At 53.2% G+C, this 21,200-nt stretch overlaps 9 protein-coding genes across 9 annotated transcripts; 6 read left to right on the forward strand and 3 right to left on the reverse strand.

Annotated features, from left to right (window-relative positions):
• The first annotated feature begins 1,025 nt into the window (after nt 1–1,025).
• BJY04DRAFT_191631 (Glyoxalase/Bleomycin resistance protein/Dihydroxybiphenyl dioxygenase) lies at nt 1,026–2,074 on the forward strand. The gene is made up of 2 exons (XM_073711663.1): nt 1,026–1,474; nt 1,541–2,074. The coding sequence occupies exons 1-2, from the start codon at nt 1,208–1,210 to the stop codon at nt 1,958–1,960; spliced, it is 687 nt and encodes a 228-aa protein (XP_073570143.1). The 5' UTR covers nt 1,026–1,207; the 3' UTR covers nt 1,961–2,074.
• A 3,600-nt stretch (nt 2,075–5,674) lies between these two features.
• On the forward strand, nt 5,675–7,096 carry BJY04DRAFT_219324 (glycoside hydrolase 5 family protein; the record flags this gene model as incomplete). The annotated part of the gene is made up of 5 exons (XM_073716560.1): nt 5,675–5,827; nt 5,885–6,211; nt 6,274–6,739; nt 6,788–6,977; nt 7,027–7,096. The coding sequence occupies 5 exons, from the start codon at nt 5,675–5,677 to the stop codon at nt 7,094–7,096; spliced, it is 1,206 nt and encodes a 401-aa protein (XP_073570144.1).
• A 36-nt stretch (nt 7,097–7,132) lies between these two features.
• BJY04DRAFT_80339 (alpha/beta fold hydrolase) lies at nt 7,133–8,515 on the reverse strand. The gene has a single exon (XM_073721106.1). The coding sequence runs from the start codon at nt 8,343–8,345 to the stop codon at nt 7,170–7,172; it is 1,176 nt and encodes a 391-aa protein (XP_073570145.1). The 5' UTR covers nt 8,346–8,515; the 3' UTR covers nt 7,133–7,169.
• Nucleotides 8,516–9,286: 771 nt separating this feature from the next.
• BJY04DRAFT_191634 (zinc metalloprotease) lies at nt 9,287–10,799 on the forward strand. Its single transcript, XM_073711664.1, has 2 exons — nt 9,287–9,957; nt 10,015–10,799. Exons 1-2 carry the CDS (start codon nt 9,512–9,514, stop codon nt 10,508–10,510), a joined length of 942 nt encoding a protein of 313 aa, XP_073570146.1. The 5' UTR covers nt 9,287–9,511; the 3' UTR covers nt 10,511–10,799.
• A 673-nt stretch (nt 10,800–11,472) lies between these two features.
• On the reverse strand, nt 11,473–12,672 carry BJY04DRAFT_191635 (uncharacterized protein). Its single transcript, XM_073711665.1, has one exon. It carries the CDS (start codon nt 12,559–12,561, stop codon nt 11,497–11,499), a length of 1,065 nt encoding a protein of 354 aa, XP_073570147.1. The 5' UTR covers nt 12,562–12,672; the 3' UTR covers nt 11,473–11,496.
• An 869-nt stretch (nt 12,673–13,541) lies between these two features.
• On the forward strand, nt 13,542–14,285 carry BJY04DRAFT_219328 (GNAT family N-acetyltransferase; the record flags this gene model as incomplete). The annotated part of the gene is made up of 1 exon (XM_073716561.1): nt 13,542–14,285. The coding sequence occupies one exon, from the start codon at nt 13,542–13,544 to the stop codon at nt 14,283–14,285; it is 744 nt and encodes a 247-aa protein (XP_073570148.1).
• On the reverse strand, nt 14,065–15,571 carry BJY04DRAFT_191636 (uncharacterized protein). Its single transcript, XM_073711666.1, has 2 exons — nt 15,470–15,571; nt 14,065–15,399 (listed from the first exon to the last, which is right to left on the reverse strand). Exons 1-2 carry the CDS (start codon nt 15,544–15,546, stop codon nt 14,667–14,669), a joined length of 810 nt encoding a protein of 269 aa, XP_073570149.1. The 5' UTR covers nt 15,547–15,571; the 3' UTR covers nt 14,065–14,666.
• A 1,344-nt stretch (nt 15,572–16,915) lies between these two features.
• Nucleotides 16,916–19,173, forward strand: BJY04DRAFT_191638 (FAD-binding oxidoreductase). Its single transcript, XM_073711667.1, has 5 exons — nt 16,916–17,345; nt 17,407–17,803; nt 17,872–18,496; nt 18,551–18,762; nt 18,817–19,173. The coding sequence occupies exons 1-5, from the start codon at nt 17,184–17,186 to the stop codon at nt 19,080–19,082; spliced, it is 1,662 nt and encodes a 553-aa protein (XP_073570150.1). The 5' UTR covers nt 16,916–17,183; the 3' UTR covers nt 19,083–19,173.
• A 632-nt stretch (nt 19,174–19,805) lies between these two features.
• BJY04DRAFT_228626 (uncharacterized protein) lies at nt 19,806–21,182 on the forward strand (the record flags this gene model as incomplete). The annotated part of the gene is made up of 1 exon (XM_073718884.1): nt 19,806–21,182. One exon carries the CDS (start codon nt 19,806–19,808, stop codon nt 21,180–21,182), a length of 1,377 nt encoding a protein of 458 aa, XP_073570151.1.
• Between the last annotated feature and the right edge of the window lie 18 nt (nt 21,183–21,200).

Below are 21,200 nucleotides of genomic sequence, written 5' to 3' on the forward strand. Positions count from 1 at the left end.
TGCATGTAGAATATAGCCATCTCTACCACTTCTAGCCATATCCTGATCCGGCCAGATTGCTTCTTCTTGTCTTCCTTTCCCCCGGCCTCCAACCGTTCTCACGTCATGATCTCCCCGACCTCACACCAAGTGACAGATGTGCTCATCTGCCGTCCACACCAAACCGGCTCGATGTCGTGATCTCCCGTTGGAATACGGAGTATGAGTGATTAACTTAACCAGTGCCAGTAGATCCTCGTCAATCATGGTGGAGTGGTCTGATCATCCCATTGCAAACTGCTCTACTTTCAGTTCGGAGTATATTCGCTACTCTACTTGAGATGTTAGTAGATGCATAGAAATTCGCTCATCGTCCCGAGTCTTCGGTAGCGAGGTTAGGTCTGTCTGTCGTCTGCGGAGTATACTTTGTTGCTCGCTGCCCCAGCGCGCTCCTCTATCCTATTCCGGCGTCTGCATCGGTCTGCATTGCCTCAGGGCACATGACTGCAACAGAGGCCGTTACTGGTTATCCAAGTTCTTCACCCGGTAGATTCGGCGAGTCTCTTCATTTTTTCATTCATTCATCCAGCAAGTTCCAATCCCACCAAGCGCGTAATTGCCGAGTGGCTGCGGGATTTCGAAGTGACGGGGCAGGATAGGCTGGCCGAGGGAATGCCGCGGGAGTGTTTCACTTCCAGGCCACGCGATGCATCGAATTGGGATTTGAATTGGGAGATCTGTGTAGGGTTCTATTCCTATACCCCTTAATTTTGTTTTTTGATGTATCGACTGGTGTGGGTTGAGTTACGATACGGAGTAGCGAAGGGCGCGACTTGTTGCTACTCAGCGACGACTGTGTTGACAGGGTGGGTGTCTTGTTGAATCATAGATAGAGAATCTGATACTTTTCCAGATATTTACGGACCGGAGTTTCACTGGTGTGTTGAGAAAGTACACTCTAGTTTGGCAGTGCCTCCCGACGGGAGTTGTCGCCGGCGATTACCCCGCATAGCTAAGGATGATATCACCACTCGTCAGAGAACCATCACTTCCTCACTCTATCCAGATACCATCAACTCCTCCGGTCGACGTCGATGTAAGAATCGGAACCGTAAAAGCACCTCCCTTCCAGCTAGCTGTAGTGCTGCACCGTATCCGAGTCCTGCAGCTAGTTACCCCGCATTCCAGACCTTCCTCAACCCCAACTCAACTCAACCACAGCTCCAGCATGACCTCCATCCTATTCCGTTCAATACATCGCCTCACCAGCACCGCTCGCTTACGATCAGGATCAGTATCAGGATCTAGATCCGGAAAAGTCCCACTTGGGCTATCCCGACCTGTAACCTCGGTGCCCGTGACAACAACAAACGAGACAACCTCATCCCCGCCTCCCCTCTCGCATATCCTAGAAACATGCATCTACGTCCGCGATCTCCGCGCGTCATCGAGGTTCTACGCGGACGTGCTAGCCATAAGGCCATTCCTTGATACGGTACGCTGAATATCCCACTCTGTCTGAGGAAGCTTCGCACGTACGTGGCTGACGGTGATATATCAGCCCCGTATCGCTGGCTTCTCGCTGGCGTCGACAACGCTCTTGCTTTTTGAACTCGGTAGGACTGGGGATGATACGGCTGTTCCGGGTGGGAGGGGTGTGATACCCGGGCATGGGCCGACGGAGGGCGTCATGTCGCAATTATCTCCGTTCTTGTCGCAGCTAGCTTCTGGTGAGGGTGAGGCTGAGGGTAAGGGTGAAGGTGGGAGCAATGGTAACAGGAAGGAAAGTCTAAAGCAGCATTTCTGTTTCGCGGTGTCACGTAGCCAGGACGTAGGCGCTTGGGAGTCGTATCTTGGGGGTAAGGGTGTCAAGATCACGAGCTCGGTGACTTGGGAGCGCGGGGGACGGAGTATCTACTTTGAGGATCTGGATGGGCATGTTGTTGAGATTGCCAGTCGGGGGTTGTGGCCGCATTATTAGTCTAGGTTGGTAGGAGTGCGTTCGATCCTGTTTTGTCTTCGTGGAAACGAAGCATTGGTGCATGAAGACATAGGGTTAAAAGAACAGGATTAAGAAGAAACCCTGAGCACGCAGATACACAAGTAAAGAAACTTTGGTTGAAGTCCTCTCTCTAAGTCTACTGTGCTACACTCGACAGAAACAACCCGCTCTCTCAATAGACGAAAGACAGTACCTCATTGGATCCCAGAACAGCATACGGGGCAGTAAGACTAAGCTGAGATCGGGATCAGCGGAGATTAAGCAACGGATCCATTCATTCCATGAGTTCATTCCTGACTGCTGTGCAGCTCGGACTTCTACCGATGTCGATGGCTGCCGATATCGGAATGGATCCTCCTCGTCCATTCTATACCGCTTTAGGGAAATGAACTTTAGGTAGCTTATTGAGCCTGTGAATTATCAACTATGTGGGTGTGTGTTTAACTTCAACGATGCCTTTCATCTTCGAGTTCCAGGCTTCTGTCGCTTTTCTATGCTAATTAGCGCAGGACTAACGTCGACTAGACTAGAAAGTGTACTCCGTAGAAGACGCTACGAGCCATGTGTTCACAACAAGGACATCCACGTGGCCGGTTTGCGATTTGCGTTGTTAATTGCTCCTGCTTGCTAGTTTTGTAGATCGTTATTCTCCGCGTGGCAGCGTAGTGTAGCGCGTCCACTGTCTGGACGAGTGAACTCAGGACAACTACGTAGCACTGAGCATCTGAGAGATTTGCTAGGTGCTGGCTATCGTCGGTCGGGGTCCGGGAAATCATATGGGTGATCCCATCTCCATACCTATGCTTGCTGGGCGAGGTGTTGGTCATAGGGGCAGACTTGACCGTGACGGAATCAGTGTGGTCAGCACGGACTTGCACTTCTATTAAGGGACTGAGGTCACGGTAAGGGACCCTTTCAGTGAGTCGGATTTGCGAGTCTTGACCACGTATCTCTTCGTTGCTGCTCACTACTTAGCAGCTTATCCGCGATCGCTGGGTGCAGAGCTTTGTACACATTTTGAGCCTTACAGGGTCCGGAAGGCTGAACTTCAACGCTGGGAAAATATTAATGCACTTTTACCTACACGGGATCTGATTTTCAGATCTTAAATTAAACCATCTTCCAGAGGAGGCATGATGTACAGTCAGACAAGGATATATATTTCCGAGTATTGTTGCTACATTTACCAAAGGCTAAACAAGGCGATTATCTAGTAATCAATTCCTTCTTCATTCTAGTATAGTCTCCTTTATTGTTTCTCGATATTACAACATACCTACACGAACAATCGTCATGCACACTGTTCTACTCTAGGCATCGCAAGACTTAAATGGTTTTGGCATATGTAGCAGCAGCATACCCTACTTGACTAGATTGTCGGACGAACCCTACATATTATTCAAGTGCTTGTAGCAAAACGTGACTTCATTCGACTATTCTATAGAGCTCTAACGCAGATAAGGATCCGTACCTGCTAGCCTCGCTGTCTCGGTATTCTAGATGGTCTTCCTCTGTATCCCTCGAGGTCATTGCAGCACCAGCTCCTTTTAGACTCCCTGCATACCCCGGTAGTTTGTATAATGCTAGTCTGTAAGACTTCATGATTAGGCTAAAGGGCTTGTCCCATAAAATAGCATATATTGCGTGCTTTTGGTCTGACTTGCTGCAGCTACGCCGCGCTATAGATCTCGGTCCAAGCATTCAGAGATGCCATGGGGTAGTGCATATTATATCGGATATTATTGGTAGCTGCCTTGCGTAGCATTTGAGCTGACCCCAATATCCTGCTAGTAATAATAGACTTCTGCCAGCGTTGATATTCGCCAACCTCATGCGCAGAGTATGGACGTACGCCGGAGCTACAGGCGGCTGCATGGTGACTTGCCTCTGCTGAGACTCCGACCTTCAATGATCGCTCTTCTGTTTATTTACAGCCTAATGACTGTTGTTCCCTAGATTGCTCAGGACCAATCATCAGTTTGCCTGGTAATGCTTTTCAGAAGAAGACGTCGGCGCTATCGTTCGTCCTGGCCAACAAACAACACCTGGCTTAAGTGAGATACGAGTTGTCTGCGGCAATGGTTGAAACCTGCTTCGCTTTTCCCTTCATACACCACCGAGCGGGATCCTCCATGCTGATGTTGTCTTTCAATCCAGTTCAACCCGCCTTGTCGCCCGTCAACCATGCCAGTCTCCAGACCACTGCCTCCAGATCACTGACGCCGACCTCCATGGCAAATGCCCCTCGTCGTCTCCAGATCCATGACGCACGCCGTTATATGTCATCAGGCCTTAACCGCCTATCCGATATATTGACCGGCCTCGCCATAGCCGGAGAGAAGGTCAACAAATCCTTTTACGCCACCGTCGACCCGGCTCGTGATACGCCGAAGGTGATGCCGAGACTCTCGCTCCAGTATCCGGACTCAACTGAGCTCACTATAGCGAAGGAACAGGAAAGCGCTAGCAGTGTCATCTTCCTGGCAGGGCGAAGCAATTTGCGATGTGTTCAACATTTTTTCGCCGTTTCGCCGCCATAATGCACCGGTACGTGCGTGAGGCGGAGGACAGAAGCTGGCTCGGAATTAGATGCGTGAGGCCATTTCTGTCTTTCCCAGCACCGTTGGTTGCAGTCTTGGAAACGTAGCTTCAGGTTAAGTCAGGGTCTATTGCTGTAATAGGGGGAGGGTATGCGGCCACGGGTGTTTGTGCCATATCCACATGCTATAGGAAGAAGGCAGAATGATGGAAGAGATTCACTCATCTGCTCACTAGCTCAGTAGGTTCGGTGTTCTTCTGTATCTAACTTACCGGAAACTTCGTACGTCGACATTTAATACTTAGGGGTCGGCCTACGTACAAGGTCTGCTTAGCTGAAGGCAGTCGATGACCAAGCACTGCAAGCCTTGGAAGAATACAGCGACAGTCGGATTTGAAGTGGCATCTCAAGAATGTTTTAGTAGGGGTAATGGATGAAGAGCCAAAGCTTTGGAGGCTTGCTCAACGTCCACTAGGTTCTAGGAAGTCGACGTTGGGCTGTTTTATTGGAAGATCCTTCAAAAAGGACTGCCCAGGGATATCGCAACTTCTACTCCGCTAACAGCTTTACTGGTTCAAGGGTAGCTACTGCAGTAGCACTGTGTTGGCCCATAGTCTTCCTGGTTGATTCGCTGGTATCTACAACTACCGTTTATCACCTGCCTCCCCGACCAATCCTTCAACGGAAGCTCACGGCGAATGCGAGCTATACGAGCCCGGTCAAAAGAAGCGCAGTACCGAGTCTAGAGCTAGGACCATCTACGGGGAATGATGTGACCAGGTTCTCAACCTTACTGGAGGTCTTCGGAATCCAGTCCGCATCGTATACGTCTTAGCGTGATCAGATCCTCTTCTCCTGCACGGATAAGGAAGGTACCTTATTCTGCGGCAAAGCATTTACCTCCAAGCTTTATCGTGTGGAGACTAACCATGTCATAATGTCTCTATCTGGTCCATTCATTTCCACCCCCGCAGGAGCAATTGCGGGGGATTCTTCATACAAAACGGCCAAGGCGGGGGTATCTCCGGAGCCATAGCTTTCATTTCCAGTCGGCAATTCTCGCTGCTTGGAAGCTCTCATGGGGCAAGTATAATATCTCGTTAATCTGCCGTCATGGACGCAATGACGAGCTCCCAGAGTTTAGAAATCCCACAATGCTGCTCCCAAACCTCCTCTCCCTGGCCCTGCTGGCCGGCACCGCCCTCGCAAAACGCGGCTTCGTAACAACCAAAGGAAACAAATTCCAGCTCGACGGGAAGGATTTCTACTTTGCTGGAAGCAATGCCTATTATTTTCCCTTTAACAATGTCCGTCCCTCTTACCACCCTCTGCCATCCCCGCTCAAGCACGGCTAACAATCGCAGAACCAAACAGACGTCGAGCTCGGCCTCGCAGCCGCAAAGAAGGCCGGTCTCAACGTCTTCCGAACATGGGGATTCAACGACAAGAACGTGACCTACATCGAAGGAGGCCTACCGGATTACGGCGGCGAGGGGGCCGGTACAACAGAGATTGTCTTCCAGTGGTGGGACAATGGCAAGTCGACGATCGACCTGAAGCCGTTTGATAAAGTCGTCAATGCGGCACGGAAGACGGGGATCAAGCTTATTGTTGCGCTGACGAATAATTGGGCTGATTATGGGGGGATGGATGTGTATACTGTTAACCTGGGCGGGCAGTATCACGACGACGTAAGAGCTTTCTTGCCATTCTAGCGTAGGACCTACTGTGAGACGATGCTAACAATGTCTAGTTCTACCGCCTCCCCCAGATCAAAAAGGCGTATAAGCGCTACGTCAAGGAAATCGTCACCCGCTACCGCAACGCCCCCGAGATCTTCGCTTGGGAGCTCGGCAACGAGCCTCGCTGTGGCGCCGACGGTGTGCGGAATCTCCCCCGGAGCCCGGCAGGCTGCGATCCCGAGCTCCTCACTTCATGGATTGACGAGATGAGCACCTATATCAAGAAACTCGATCCCCATCACCTGGTCACTTGGGGAGGAGAGGGGGGATTCAACTACGACTCCGACGACTGGGCGTACAACGGCTCCGACGGAGGTGATTTCGACACGGAGCTGAAACTGCGGAATATCGATTTCGGCGTGTTTCATTCTTACCCGGATTGGTGGACGAAGACGGTTGAGTGGACGGATCGCTGGATTGTGGACCATGCGAGGGTTGGACGGAGGGTTGGGAAGCCTGTTGTTCATGAGGAATATGGTATGACTACAGCGATTCCTGGAGATTGTTTCTTGCTAACTGCTATAGGATGGCTCACGCCTGAAGGACGGTGGAATAACCTCGGCACGGTCTCGAACATCACCCGGCTGGAGGCTGTGGGTGGCTGGCAGAAGATCAGTCTGAAGGAGAAGATGCCCGATATGTACTGGCAGTATGGCTTCTCGGGGTATTCGTATGGAAGGAACCATGACGATGGGTTTACTATCTACCTTGACGAGTATGTCCTCGCGCCCATTGTTTAGGTATCTGCTAACTGGCCCCTACAGCGCCGAAGCCAAACAGCTCGTCTACAAGCACGCAAAGGAGGTCAACAAGCTCAACCGCGGCAGGCACTAGTAGTATCACCTTTAGACTGCGAAGTAGAAACAGACCTAGTTAGCGAAAAGCAGCACCATGCAAATAAATGGCCCTACAAGCTTGCAGAGCCCTTCCTCTTCTCCTCCAAAACCCTCTCAACCACCCACCTAACCTCCCTCACAACAACATCCGGCCTCAAGATATGCACATTATGCCCGCAATCCCTCAGCCTAACAAACCTGCTCACCCTCGACAGCCCCAATAACTCCTGTTGCAACATACTCGAAATCCCCTCCCACCGATCCAACAACTCCCGAAACCCCCTCCGCTGCTCCCCACTCCCATTCCCCGCCTCAACACCAGCCTCATAAACCCGTTCATAATCCCTAACCGTATTCGCCTGAATCACAACCAGCGGCTTCTCGCCCAGAATACACTCCCCAATCTGCCTTTTCGCCTTAAGCGTCTCGCAAACCTCCTCTAACGCCGAAGATTCCCTCTGCGCGCCTCCCATCTCAATCCCGGCGTAGATATCCTTTGCGCGAACGCGCCACTCGGCGTCTGAAAGGACGCTCTCGGTTCTCAACCCTGTAACTCGAGCGAAATTCAAATCGCCTAATACGGCAGCGATGTTCGCATCGGGGATGGAGAAGAACTCGCTTGCGCGCTCAGTCGACGAATCAACCAGGACCATCCCGCTCACGAGATCCGGGTAGAGATGGTAGAATTCGCGCGCGATGATCCCGCCGTAGGAGTGTGCTAGGAGGATCAAACCCGCAGTTTCTTTCTTGTCATGGTTAGTGCTGGTGGTGGTGGAGGGGGTGAGATTTAGGGCTGAGAGGAGAGCATGTAGCTGCCTTGCTGCGCGCACGGCGGTTGGTTCCGCCGTCCCAGAGCTAGACCTAGTCTCGGAGTTGGAGCTGACATCGGGATCCTTTTCGCTTTTTCCGAGCCCCGAGCGATCGTATAGGAGGATGCTTGCGTATGGGCGGAGGAGGCGCTCGACGGCGACGTAGGATGACGCGACGTCGCCAGAGCCGGGGATTATTACGATGAGGGGCGAAGGGTCGGCATCTTCTGAGGGATTTTCAGATGAGCGAGAATCAGAGGCAGAGGCAGAGACAGAGGGACCGGAAAGACAGGCAGAGAGGCGGTGCGTGCCGATCGGGATCAGAGTTGGGGTGCTATTGATTTTGGCCCCGTTGTTGGCAGGATTGGCGTTGGTTGTGGAGATTGTCGTTGCTGTTGTTGGGGGTGCGGCTGAGGGTGGTTCCATTCTTTCGCCCATGGATATTGATTAGTTATGGACTATTGATTGTGGTGATTAGTGATGGCTTGTTTCTTGTCGGTGTGTGTCGGGGATTGATGGAGGTGGGGTGTTGCAGGTGCGCTGGGGGAGCTGCCTTCTTTGGCTTTGGCTTTGACTTTGACTTCTTGCCCGCAAGTCGATCCGCTCATTCATCGCCAGCTTTCTGCTCTTTGTTCGGTGAAAGAGACCAGCGAGGTATTCTTAGCTTGTCGAGAGTACGACCGTGACATCGGCTTCTTTGTCAACCATCAAAGACAAAAACAAAGGCATCGAAACAAACTCAAGCGAAGCAATGAGGCCGCCAAGCTAACAAGCTTAGGATGTTTAAACTAGCCCCCAACGCTCTCCAAGGAAGTGGACCTCTAAGCCTGCAAGTGGAGAGCCCGCAAGGCAGAGTCGCAGAAATAATGCAGGCTCCCTTCACTTCAGCCTCCTCATCATCATCAGTCAAGTCAGACCATCAAGGATTCAGGAAAGGCCAAAATTGCCGTAGGACCATGGGCATGGGCGATTGCAGCTGCAGGTCGGCCCGCGGGGCTGGATCTGCAGACCAGCAAAAGAAATAAGAGGCTTGCGTATACGGGGTCAGCGGAGTACGGACTATTCACGGGACAACTGCGCAAGCAGCGATGCAATGCAGTAATAGAGAGCGATTCATCGGCTTCGCTGCAATGCAAGTCACGATATTGAAGCTGAAGTCTCGTATCAGCACAGCCCTGCGATTCCTTCGGTGCAACTGCTTAACTCCATCTTCCGTATTGGCTCGGGCTAAGAGCGGCAATCAGGCAGTGCTACTCCAATAGCAAAAGCAAGCGATGCGGGGACAGCTGCTGGCCAGCAGCACAGCACCCTGATTGATGATTGATCGGTGGCCGGCCCCCCAAAAATAGACGATCCTGAAATTCATCTCTGCCACAAATTGGGCGCTTGGCGACGGATCTGTGGCGGGTCGAGGCGACTGCAGCTCCTATCAGCAGCTTTTGCCCTGATCGACAGCAGACCCGTATCACAATCGACATCAAGGACCTGCCGAATAATGGACCGGGCCCGGGGGCTGAATCTGCACATAAAAGCCCGTTGGCCCTGCATCGGTTGCCTTTGATTCCACCAAGGTTCTCTCTCTCTTTCTCTACTAAACCACCACCATGCGCGTTCTTCCTGTCCTCCTCGGCTTGACTGCCCTCGTCTCCGCACGATGCGGCACTCGCCCTCCTACGGCCAACGTCAAGGCCCACCACAAGTACTTCCAGGACAAGGAAGACCGCGACGCTGCCCGTGCCATCACCCGTGATGTCTTCGACGTCACTATCGACACCTACGTGCATATCATCGCTAACAACGCCACCCACTACAACACCACCGCCCTCCCCAAGCAAATCACCCAGCAGATCGACGTCCTGAATGAGAACTACATCGGCACGGGCTTCTCCTTCAACCTCGTCAACGTCTCCTACACACACAACAACCAGTGGACTGCTATCTTGGACGGCACCCCGGAGGAGTACGAGATCAAGAGCACCCTGCGTCGCGGCGACTACACAGCCCTGAACCTCTACTTCGGCACCATCGGCGGCGGAATCCTCGGTTATGCGTGCGTCCCTCATCCCCTTCTATTTGATCTCCAAAGTATACCTACTAACTGAAACAGAACCTTCCCCGACGACGTCACCCCCCGGGACTTCCTCCTCGACGGCGTCGTCTGCGACCCCAACACCCTCCCCGGCGGCATCGCCCCCTACGACCTGGGCATCACCGCCGTCCACGAAGTCGGCCACTGGCTCAACCTCTTCCACACCTTCCAACCAGGCACCGACGACCTCACCATCGAAAACCCCGGCTGCTTCGGCGCCGGCGACTACATCCACGATACGCCCGCCGAGGCCTTCGCGGCCTTTGGCTGCCCTCGCTTCCGCGATACCTGCACGGGCCGCAACGAGACTAGCAATCCCGCCAGTATCCCTGGGTCCGACCCGATTCACAACTTCATGGATTATACCGATGATGTTTGCTTGACGCATTTTACCCCGGGGCAGGTTGTGCGCATGCAGAGCTCTTGGCTTGAGGAGCGCGTTGGGTATACCCCTGGTGTTGGGGGGAGGAGGGTTAGTCGGATTGCGAGGCCGGGGTCGAACTGGGGGAATTAGATTTGGTGTGGAGTTTTTCGGGTTGGAGTTGATGTTGATGGTGCATAGAGGGTGGTTGGTTTGATGATGATCTACATCTACAGCATGAGAAGCGGGTGTTGGCGATGAGTTGAGACGAGACGAGATGAGATGAGATGATCTCCGATTTTTTCATTTTTTTTACCATTTCACGGGATGTACAGACTACAGCGATGATCTCTACCTACTGCATGGCATGCGCATAGAGTATATACCCAGATGTATTTAATGACTAGTTATTATATTGAATAATCTCAAGAAGAATACGAATACTGTAGAGTCTCACAGTCCCTGAGAGAGCGACACAGCAAGCTACCTCAAGTCAGACAACCCCCTGAGCTGAAAAGTGAACCGTGGAAATTGAAAATCACCGACAATCGCTACCACGTAGGTAACGACCCGTGTTTCAAATCCAGCCGACCAGGCTCCAGCGAAGCGTGGCAGCGGTTTCACATGCCGATCGACAGGTCCTTTGCGCCCTGTGGGGATCGCGTTTCAGACGGGCTGCAAGCAGTCGTTGCCACCGGGCCGGGGAAGATAACAAAGCTTGACAGGGAGCTGGCTTTGTCGTTGTTGCGTAAACCGTCAAAAGTATTTATGGTGCTTCTTTCAAGCTTTATTTAGACCGAAGGCCGGGTTTACGGGGTCTATTTGTGGAAGATTGAAGAGACAAAGTCTAGACAAAGCCTTGTCTGAGGTGAGGTGACGTTGTTGTACGGAGTACGGAGGACGGAGTAAATGCAGGCGGACGTGGCACAGCATGCAGCGTAGAGCCAATTGGTCTACCTGCAGCGGTCTGTCTGTTTTGCTGGATTGGTTTAGAGGGGGAGCTCATCTTGCTTTGAGGGTATTGAGGGCTAACCGCTGCGCTGTGATGCCAGCATAGTCTCAAAGAGGAGGATCTACTCTGCATAGCCTACTGTTCAATCAAGGAATAAACATTATACACTACCAAGCTATACCTCATATCAATGGCCATACCTCTCCAAACTCTCCACCGACGCCATCACCGCCTGCTCAGTCGTATACTCCCACTTCCAGCCCAGCACATCCCTCGCCTTCTCCGCAACCGGCTCCCTCTCAATCCCCAAATCCTGCAAGATCAACCTCGCAATCGGCATCACCAGCGCCACAAGCCGCACCGCGAAATCCGGCAGCCCCAAACTCGGCACTTTACTCGCCTTCTCTCCCAGATTTCTCTTCAACAAGCGCGCCAACTCCCCCATCCACAACGACCCCTCCCCAATACACAGGAACCGCTCCCCGGCCGCCTGCCGCTCCGTCATCACAAGCAGATGCAACCGCGCGCAATCCCTCACATCCACGATGTTAAACTGCAGCCGCGGAATCCCCGGCGCCGTCCCCTCCATCAGCTCCGTAATCGCATGCAGACTCGTCCCGTCTTCCTTCCCCAGCGCAGGCCCAAAGATCATCACGGGATTCACAACACTCAGCTCCATCCCGCTGTCTTTACCCTCGCCCTCCCTCTCCATAAACTCCCACGCCGCTTTCTCCGCAAGCGTCTTACTCCGCGCATAAAGACTAACCCTCTCCTTCGGCCCAGATAAATCCGTCCAGTCCTCCTCTGTGAATCTCCTCTTATCCCGATTCGCAAGCCCATACTGCACCGCCGCCGACGAACTCGTCACAACAACCCTCTTCACCCGCGCGTCCTTCGCAAACCGGAGCACCCGCCTCGTCCCCTCGATTGCGGGGTTAAGGAGATCGTCTTCGTTCTTCGGTGGCGCGTTCGGGAAGGGTGATGCGATGTGCTGTACGAATGTTACGTTCTGCAGGGCGTCGGCCCAGCCTTCGTTGCTGTTGAGGTCTGTCGTGACGATCGAGAGGGAGGAGATTCTTTCGGGGGAGATCCCGGCGGCGAGGAGGGAGGATGTGATTTCGTCTTTGCGGGAGGGCGTGCGGAGGGTTGTGCGCACGCGGTAGTTCTCTGGGGATTGGAGGAGGTAGGCAAGGACCCATTTTGCGAGGAAGCCTGTGCCGCCGGTTACGAGGACGAGGGGCGGTTCTGTCATTGCTGGTGCTGGTGGGATGGTGATATGGGATGTGTTGAGGGTGTGAGAGGTAGAGATGGTGAAGAATTGGAAGGAAGAAGGAAGAGAGGAAAAGAAACTGGAGCTGGGCTGGGCTGAGCTGAGCTGAAGCTATCCAAGGCTAAGCCGGCGCGGATGAATTGATGGGTCCAGGTGGGGTTGGCCATGGGCTAGGGCACTGCGCTAAGCTTCTTGGAGGGGGGATTCTAGCTTGCTTTGGTGTAGCGGTTGTGCTCGAGTCAGGGCGAGGCTGAGCTGATTCTGAGTCTGGACATGGATTCTGCTTGAGGTTGAACCGTTGAAGGGGTGTAGAGGAGGTTGAGGAAGCAGCACCACGCCAAAGAAGCTCTAGATTTAGATGTAAATCTCATCTGGTGATGAGTCTAGAGAGTATTCGCGTCGTCGAAGGGCAGAGATATCTAATAACAACCATTCAGGTGGTCCTTGGATTTGCTCGAGGAAAGATATATATTTGTCGCCACAGCCCTAAGCAGCAACAACGTGTTCACCATTCGAACACAGAGGCTCTTAAAATGTCTGTAAAGTTTTGAACGCTTCATCGAATAAGCTAGCAAATATCCAAATTGCCACACCGACTTGGAAAGCCACGTTACATACACTCGAATCAAGCCTTGGGTAGGCCTCCTCTGTAGCTGTCGTAGCCCACGCGAACGACTCAACAAGGCACCATCAACCGCGATCATTATGTATCCCTAGGCATGTTCAAATATTACTCGAGTTCTTAAGATGTGTAGTCCACGGGAACATTCAGAGTACCCACAGCGAAAGGAACAGAACCTGCTGTTCCGCGGTTTCGTTTCGCACATCCCCAAGTAGTCCCCGACCTAGGTAGGGCTCCATCGGGCTGAACATATATTACACCCTGACACCTGTTCCTTCACAAGACAACGACAAAGACAAGAAAAAAAAGAATCCAGACCATAAAAACTACAAATCCGAAAATGACCGACTCAACCCCAGAAATCTCCAACTTCGAGCCATTCGCCCTCCTATCCTCCACGCTTATCCTCCTCCCAACGCCGATCGCGATCGATATCCAAGCGTACAGGAAGATGTACAGCGGCGTGCATGCAAATCCGGATTTCTGCACTATGGCCTTCGGTCCGCATTTCCCCGCAAGAAGATGGAGTGACGAGGAGACGCGGCAGGTGATCCAGACAAGGGATGTCGAGCGGTGTTGGTTGAAGAGAGGAATGGGGGATTTTGCGGTTGGTGTGGTTGACAACCCTACAGAGGATTTTTCAAAGGCTGGGAGGGAGATAGGATCTACTGGAGGGAAGGGTGTTAGACTGCTTGAAGGGGAGGAGTTTGGGAGGCTGTTTGGAAAGGAGACTGGGGTGTTGGGGAGGGTTGCGTGGGTGGGATATGCGGGGATGAGAGATGCGACGACGACGAGTATGCCGGATCGGACGCCTGAGGATCTGGTGTTGCCGCCGTGGGAGGAGATGGTGGAGGTGCGGTATGGGGTTGCGCAGGAGTATTGGGGGAAGGGGGTTGCCAGGAAGGCTGCCGATGCGGTGATGCAGTGGGCTGTGAGTGAGCGGGGAGTGAGGAGGTTTATTGCAGAGACAGAGAGGGAGAATGTTCGGAGTGGTCGGGTTCTGGAGAAGATGGGTTTTGTATTGAGTGGAACGGATTATTGGAAGGAGCCTAGTGAGGTCGAGTGGGAGAGAGTTGTGGCTTGAGCCAGTATAACATGTTCAGAGCATTTGCAGTGCTTCAGAAACATACGCCCAGTGTGACCAGTACCAGGAGGATCAGCAGCCGTCGCTCATCTCTGTTGCGATAGTAGTAAATGCGCGAGGCAGCCGTGAGCTCTTATCGGATACCAAGGGTGTTGTTGAAAACATAGCTGCAGCGGCCACACATCGAAATGGTACAAGTCACATCGAGCGACGGACTGTAGGTTTGTGGCAGCATAGCCATAGGGACTGAGAAACCGCCGAAGACAGCATCACTCGGGCCCTGATTGGCAAATGACCCCTCATGTCGAGCTCGACCGGTCGCATGGCATCCAGCTGCAGTCGGGTGTCGGGTAGGTGGCGTCCGCAAAGACAGCACTACCTTCATGAAACAACTTCCGCAACACCCCCTTCCTTCAACTCAGCCTTCGCAGCAGCCAACGCCAACACCGACCGCTTCTCCTTCTCAACACCCAACCTCGCCTGCGCAGTATCACACAACCCCACATCACCACACTCACAATCGCCCTCCCTCGCCCAGCGATAGGTAATACTCCAGCGATCCCCCCTGGGCCTCAGCCTCCCATCGGGCATGGTATCATTCTTGCGCTTCGCAATCCCATGCGTCCAATGCAGCCTCGACTCCCCCGTAAACTGCATCATGCTCCGCGGACTCAAATCAATATCAACCTTCTCCTCCTTATCGTTTCCATTCCGCAATCTCATCAATACCGGCGCACCCAGCGACAGCGCATACAGCTGATCCCACGCGCGATGCGCGTCGACGTGTGGGGGGATCCCCGCGCCCGGGGGGTAGTATTGCAGGCAGACTTGATCGGGCGGGCGAGATTCGGTCGTCGGGATGAGAGGCTGCAGCCAGGGAGGAAACTCCTTGAACGGGATGTCGGGGTCTATGCCGAAGGTCTTGTAGTCGAAGGTGTAGCCATAGTGGAGGGAGATGCGACCGGTGCGGTCGGGCCAGACGAGCTCGTCTCGGAAGAGGGCGATGAGGCGCGCCTCGTGCTCGGGTGTTATGAAGTTGTCATGCCAGCGGAGGCCGGATGGTCGGATTGGGAGTTCTTCGAGAGTAGGAGTGGACTGGGATGGGATGCCCATGCTGGAGAAGGTGGGAGGAAAAGTTGGTGCAATTCTTTGTGGAGGGGAATGGATAAGGGTGCATTGCTTACGTGACGTAGGTGCTTATGCAGCATCGGGCAGCCGACCAGACAGCACGGGGGATGCTCCTTTTGCTCGCTGAACACATCTACTGCTGTTTATTTGCACTTCGTCTCCTGCGCGTAGGCTGCTGCTTCGTTAAAACCAGCAAACCTTGCCATAAGCCACCTGGCTGCTAGCTCCAAGCACCCCCCGGAAATCAACCACTGAACCTGACGCTAACATGGCACAGCACGCACTTTTCTGCTAAATGCTCATCAAAAAGCTTACTATGGATGAATCATCCTCTGTCTCTGCTACGCTCGCCATGCTTATACTTGTTTGATGATTGATGACTTGATTCGAGATGAGCTCTGGGTGCGACTCCTAGTATTTGGCACCGAGAGACGCAATCACTTCCTACACACCACGCCGGAAGAACTGTTCTCTAAGGAACCCAGACTGAGAGAGAATGGCGCACTATGCGATCTACGCCGGACGTCTTGCGAAGGTTGAGGGTGACAAGCATATCTCCCGAGCCATGCGCAATCTCGTGCCCGTCACGCTCTAGAGCCAGTAGCCTCTTCCAGTGACATGGTGCAAGTCGACAGAGCTCTCTTTACCGGCTTGATGACCCGCGAAATCACAGTGCAAAGTCCGGCTCGACGCGATTCGGGTAGCATGGTCGACGACGCCTTGTAGTCGTTATCAACAAGAGCAGGCTCGCCGTCGTACTTTTCATTCACACCTGAAGGTTGGTGTATACCCGCTCCAGGCCATGATGCAAATTCAATGATGGAACTGGATAACGTGGCGAGGCCACACTAAGCTGTACTTTGTGCTCACAGTCCAAGGCCGCTTCGTTGAGCGGGTACATGACATGAGACTGCCGTTCTGGAGGCGACGGTGACAATGCTTGTTAGGATAGTCCAGCAGTCAGTGCCTTGTCTTGCTCGTTCTACCACCCATGCAGCAATTCAGCCAGAGACTTTTGTGGTGAGATATATCTGAGTCGGTGGCATGCCTTCGAGCGGACCGACATTGTCACATTGACGGGTTGAAGTTATCTTTTTTCAGCATAGAAGGGGCTTGACCTTGAGTCGGTACTAACAGGTCTTCTGAGCAAATCATTGGCCCGGGTATTCGTTATAAAGTTGGTAGTAGGTACCCGCCTAGTCGCTAACACCTAGGACAACAATTAGTGAAATGCCCTCCGCCAACCCTCGCGTCATGCCAGTGAACCCAGACATTCAGTTCCAGCAACTCTCCACCGTGCATTTGAACAGCCCAGGCACAGCCGGCTGTTGATAAAAGTGCCTCATGTACCCGAGTAATAGGTAACACACGCCTAGAAGTCTGCTCGCCAATACTCCTCCTAAGCACTAGCTTAAATGCCGCTCATAGCCTCGTGCAGCCCATGCATCTCACTTAAGTTGCCAACCCAAGAACCTCAGTGGAGGAGTCGGCTAAAACGCGGAGGACAGGAAGTAAGCACTAAGCCCAAAGGCTGAATGGAGTAACCAGCTCGCAGGCCCAAGCAAACGTGAAAGAGCCTAAGTCTCAGCTGAAAGAGGATCCAGCCCCATTCCCCAACGGCGGCGTTCAGCTACCCATCTAGCTCGCTTGGCTTGGTGATCTCCATCACCTATTTCCCCAACTCAGAGCGCACCTCAAACATTCCCCAGAATTTTCTCTCTCCCCGACCGAAAGACCTGAAATCATTTCGTGGTGCGGTACAACTTAGCGATGCTGGGAACGGCTACACTCTCGGTCCTCGCCCTCCTCGCCAGCGGGCCTGGGGTCGTGAGGGCGCAAGTTGCCCAGGCGCAAGTGCAAGTGCAAGAGCCGCTCCAATTCGACCTGCCGATCGCAGTCGCGAATTCAACGGCTGCTGGCTGTCAGCAAGCTGTAAGTCCTCGGTAGCATGACTTACAACACAGTTTTAAGCGCTGACGTTTCTGTGTCACAGTGCGCGGCGCTCGAAGAAGCTCCCACCGACGACCCGACAGATCTGACTCCACGATACTTTGTCGTGCAGCAGCAGGAGCTGACGCCGCTCTGCGTTGTGTACCCTGAATCAGCAGGAGATGTATCGCGCGCCGTGCAGGTCGTCAAGGAGTATCAGTGCCCGTTCTCTGTCAGGAGCGGCGGGCACGGAAACCATGCCGGGGTATCGAGTATCCAAGGTGGATTGGTGATTGACACGAGCCGATTGAAGAGCATCACGATCTCGGAAGATGAGTCGACTGTGGGTCTTGGTGCGGGACTGCGATGGAAAGAGGTGTATGCTGTGTTGGAGCAGAGGGGGCTCATGGTTATTGGCGGACGGACGGAGAGTGTTGGTGTTTCGGGGTTTACATTGGGAGGTACGCCGCATATCCATTCTTCTCTGGTGAGATCAGACAGAATACATGGCTGAGGATCTCTACTACAGGCGGAATGTCATTCCTCTCTCGCCGGCATGGATGGGCGCTCGACAACGTGCGAAACTACGAGCTCGTGCTGGCTAACGGAACGATCGCAAACGTCAACAAAACCTCGTCTCCAGACCTGTTCTTCGCGCTTCGCGGCGGCGGTAATAATTTCGGAATCGTCACCCGCTTCGACTTCGAGACGTTCCGGCAGGGGACCTTGCTAGGCGGGACGACCGTCTGGATATTGAAAGACCTCGAATCGAGACTCGCTGCGCTGGGACTGCAGGATCCGTGGCGATGGAGCGCCCACTCACTACTCAGTCGAGCGAACAGGAATGTTTTCAAGGCACTAGGGGTGCTCGGCTTCGCAACGGACTCCAAAGATGCGATTCGCGAGTTTGTGGCGCTCGCGGACGAAAAGCAGACTGACGCGGGCGCGCACGCGTTCATGTTCCTTTCCTGGGTGCCCAACTTGTTTGGCTATTTCTCCGGAATGACGACGATGTATAGCGGGCCTGATGCCAGTCCTGCGGTGTTTAGGAATATCACCGCGTTGCCGAAGGTTCATTCGACGGTGAGGCGGGGGAATATGAGTGACTTTGTCAACGAGATCGAGGGGCAGAATGATGGGCTCCGCGACAAACGGTAAGTGGTCAACTGTCTGTTTAGTTAACCTCTGGCCTGGCTAAAAATAGACAGGAATATATGGAGAACCGCAACGCTCAAAGTCGACGCAGAGTTGATCTCTGATGTGTTTGATATCTTCCTCTCGAACATCCATCCGTACACGACGATTCCAAATCTGCTGTTGTCTACCAACCTGCAACTCCTCACGAAGCATGAAATTGGCCTGTTTGCCAGGAACGGGGGAAACGCGCTTGGGATTCGCCCTGAAGACGGGCCCTTGTTCTGTATGCACCCCCTCGCTCCGCATGCTGGCAAGGAGAAGTACTAACCAATAATAGTTTTTAGCATCAACTTTGGTTACTACGATGCTGCTGATGATGAAAGACTTACAGAACTCGCGCATAGGATCATGAGCCAGGTAGCAGAGCAAGCAAAGGAGCGGGGACTCTTCCACCCGTTCATCTATCAGAATTATGCTGGTGCCGGGCAGGAGGTCTACGCCGGGTATGGCGCGGAGAATAGGGCCAGGTTGGCGGAGATTCGAGAGAGGTATGATCCTGAGGGCGTCTTTTGGAAGTTGCAGCCGGGTTACTTTAAGGTTTGAGCTGGTGGTGAAGCTTGTAAGTATCTCTAGTAGCCGTATAAGCAGAGAGCTTTATATAGCTTGATTTCGATGAACAGTGCTCCTGCCGTTTAGATTCTCGGATCGTTGCTCATTTCTCTAGTTTTGTCATGGTTGACACTTCGGTATTCCTGTCGACATGCAGCACACAAAGAACCAAAAGCTTTGCAGCTCACAACAAGCCTGGCACGCATCATCCGTTGCTTTGCCTTAATTCCTCCAATCAACCGAACTCCTTAGGTCTCCAAGTTCAGGCCCCATCAAGTTCAATGTGCAAAGTGGAGCCTCGGCTGCATCAAGCATCGATCGCCAGGGGATCCAGTGTTCATCGAAATCTTCAATTCCTCGTCTAAGACCAGATTTTTCGATCGACGAAGACGAGTATATGTAAGAAGCCTGCAGGTTGGCGTTGCAGAATTCCCCTACTAGCTAGGCATGACTTGAATCAAGCCTCTAGTCGGCGTAGAGACATCTGCTTTGCAGCTGAGACCGAACATGCGTTCGAAGCAACCGGGTATCCGGATCTCGCAGTCTCCACAGCCATGAATCGAGTCTGGCGGGGCAGCAGAACGATGAACTGGTTTTCACTCCCGGTTCCTGGGTCTCGGGCCAAGCAGACATAAATTAAGACCATGGCCCGTGGATCGTACCCAGAGACGGTAGATCAGGTCGACGCTACACATAGTAACTCCAACCCGCCCCAAGATGCGCTGGTCTACGCTCCTCTCTCTAGCTGCTGTCGCTTCAGCCATCCCAACAGAAATCCCCACCATCCACAGAGACGTCCTCATCCTCGGCGGCGGCGCAACAGGAACCTACGCCGCCGTGCAACTTCGCTCACAAGGCCACAGCGTCGCTCTCGTGGAGCAAAAACCCCAGCTCGGCGGCCACGCGGAAACCCTCTACCTCCCCGACGGTGAACACATCAACTACGGCGTCGAGGGGTACTTCAACAACGACATCACGAAGGATTTCTTCGCGCAGCTAGATCTAGACTACGAACTCCTCCTCCCAGGCTCGATCCTCTCCTCGAACGTCAATTTCGAAACCGGTGAGGTTGTTCTTCCCGGCAGTGGTCTCTTGGGAACCGTCGCCGGCGCACTGCTCTACCGTGCTGCGATCGAGGAGTTTCACTACCTCTCGACAGGCGCGTATAACCTCCCCGATGAGATCCCCGAAGTTCTCCTGCGCCCATTCCGCGAGTTCGTTGAGAAACACGCTCTGCAAGGCGCACTAGGCGTGATCTTCACCTTCGCCGAGAACCTGGGTGATCTCCTCGACCGGCCACTCCTATACGTGATTCAGAACTTCGGCATCCCGCAGATCGACGCGCTGGTTTCAGGTGGGTATATTCGGCCGAAGAATGGCACTGGGGAGCTCTTCGCTAAGGCGGCGACTTGTATCGATCCGCTTAATATTTTCTATTCAAGTGCTGCGGTGGATGTTAGCAGGAATGAAACTGGTGTTCAGGTTACAGTGCGGAATCATGAATCCGGAAAGGAGATGGTGGTTCAAGCGAAGAAACTGCTGATTGCGTTTCCGCCGACGCTGCCGAGTCTGCAGGCGCAGGGATTTGATCTCGCTGAGGAGGAAACTGCTTTGTTCTCGAAGTGGAACTACATGAGTTATTATGCGGCGACAATTACCAATACGGGTCTTCCGGATGGGTTGAATGTCGCGAATACCAACCCGGAAAATCAGCCTGGCTCGTTGCCTGAGCCGCCGTTTATTTGGGAGCTTGAGTATTCTGGTGTTTCTGGGTACTTTCTTGTGAAGATCGTTGCGCATGATAACTTCACGGCTGCGGATGCGAAGGATCTCATCTTTGAGAGCCTGAAGTCGATGCGTGAGAGTGGGAGTTACCAGACGACTCCGGAGGATATGGTCATTGCGGCGTTTGCGGATCATAGTCCCGAGACGTTGACGGTTGATGTTGAGGATATCAGGGGTGGGTTTTATAAGAGGTTGTATGGCTTGCAAGGGGAGAGGAGTACGTTTTATACGGGGTATACGTTCTGTATGGATTATTCGACGGTGCTTTGGGAGTATACTGCTGGGGTGGTTGGGATGATGGGGTTGTGAGGAGGCTCGGCTGAGGGT

Source organism: Aspergillus karnatakaensis (genome assembly GCF_047715665.1).
Source record: "Aspergillus karnatakaensis strain CBS 102800 unplaced genomic scaffold BJY04scaffold_31, whole genome shotgun sequence".
NCBI classification, from domain to species: Eukaryota; Fungi; Ascomycota; class Eurotiomycetes; order Eurotiales; family Aspergillaceae; genus Aspergillus; species Aspergillus karnatakaensis.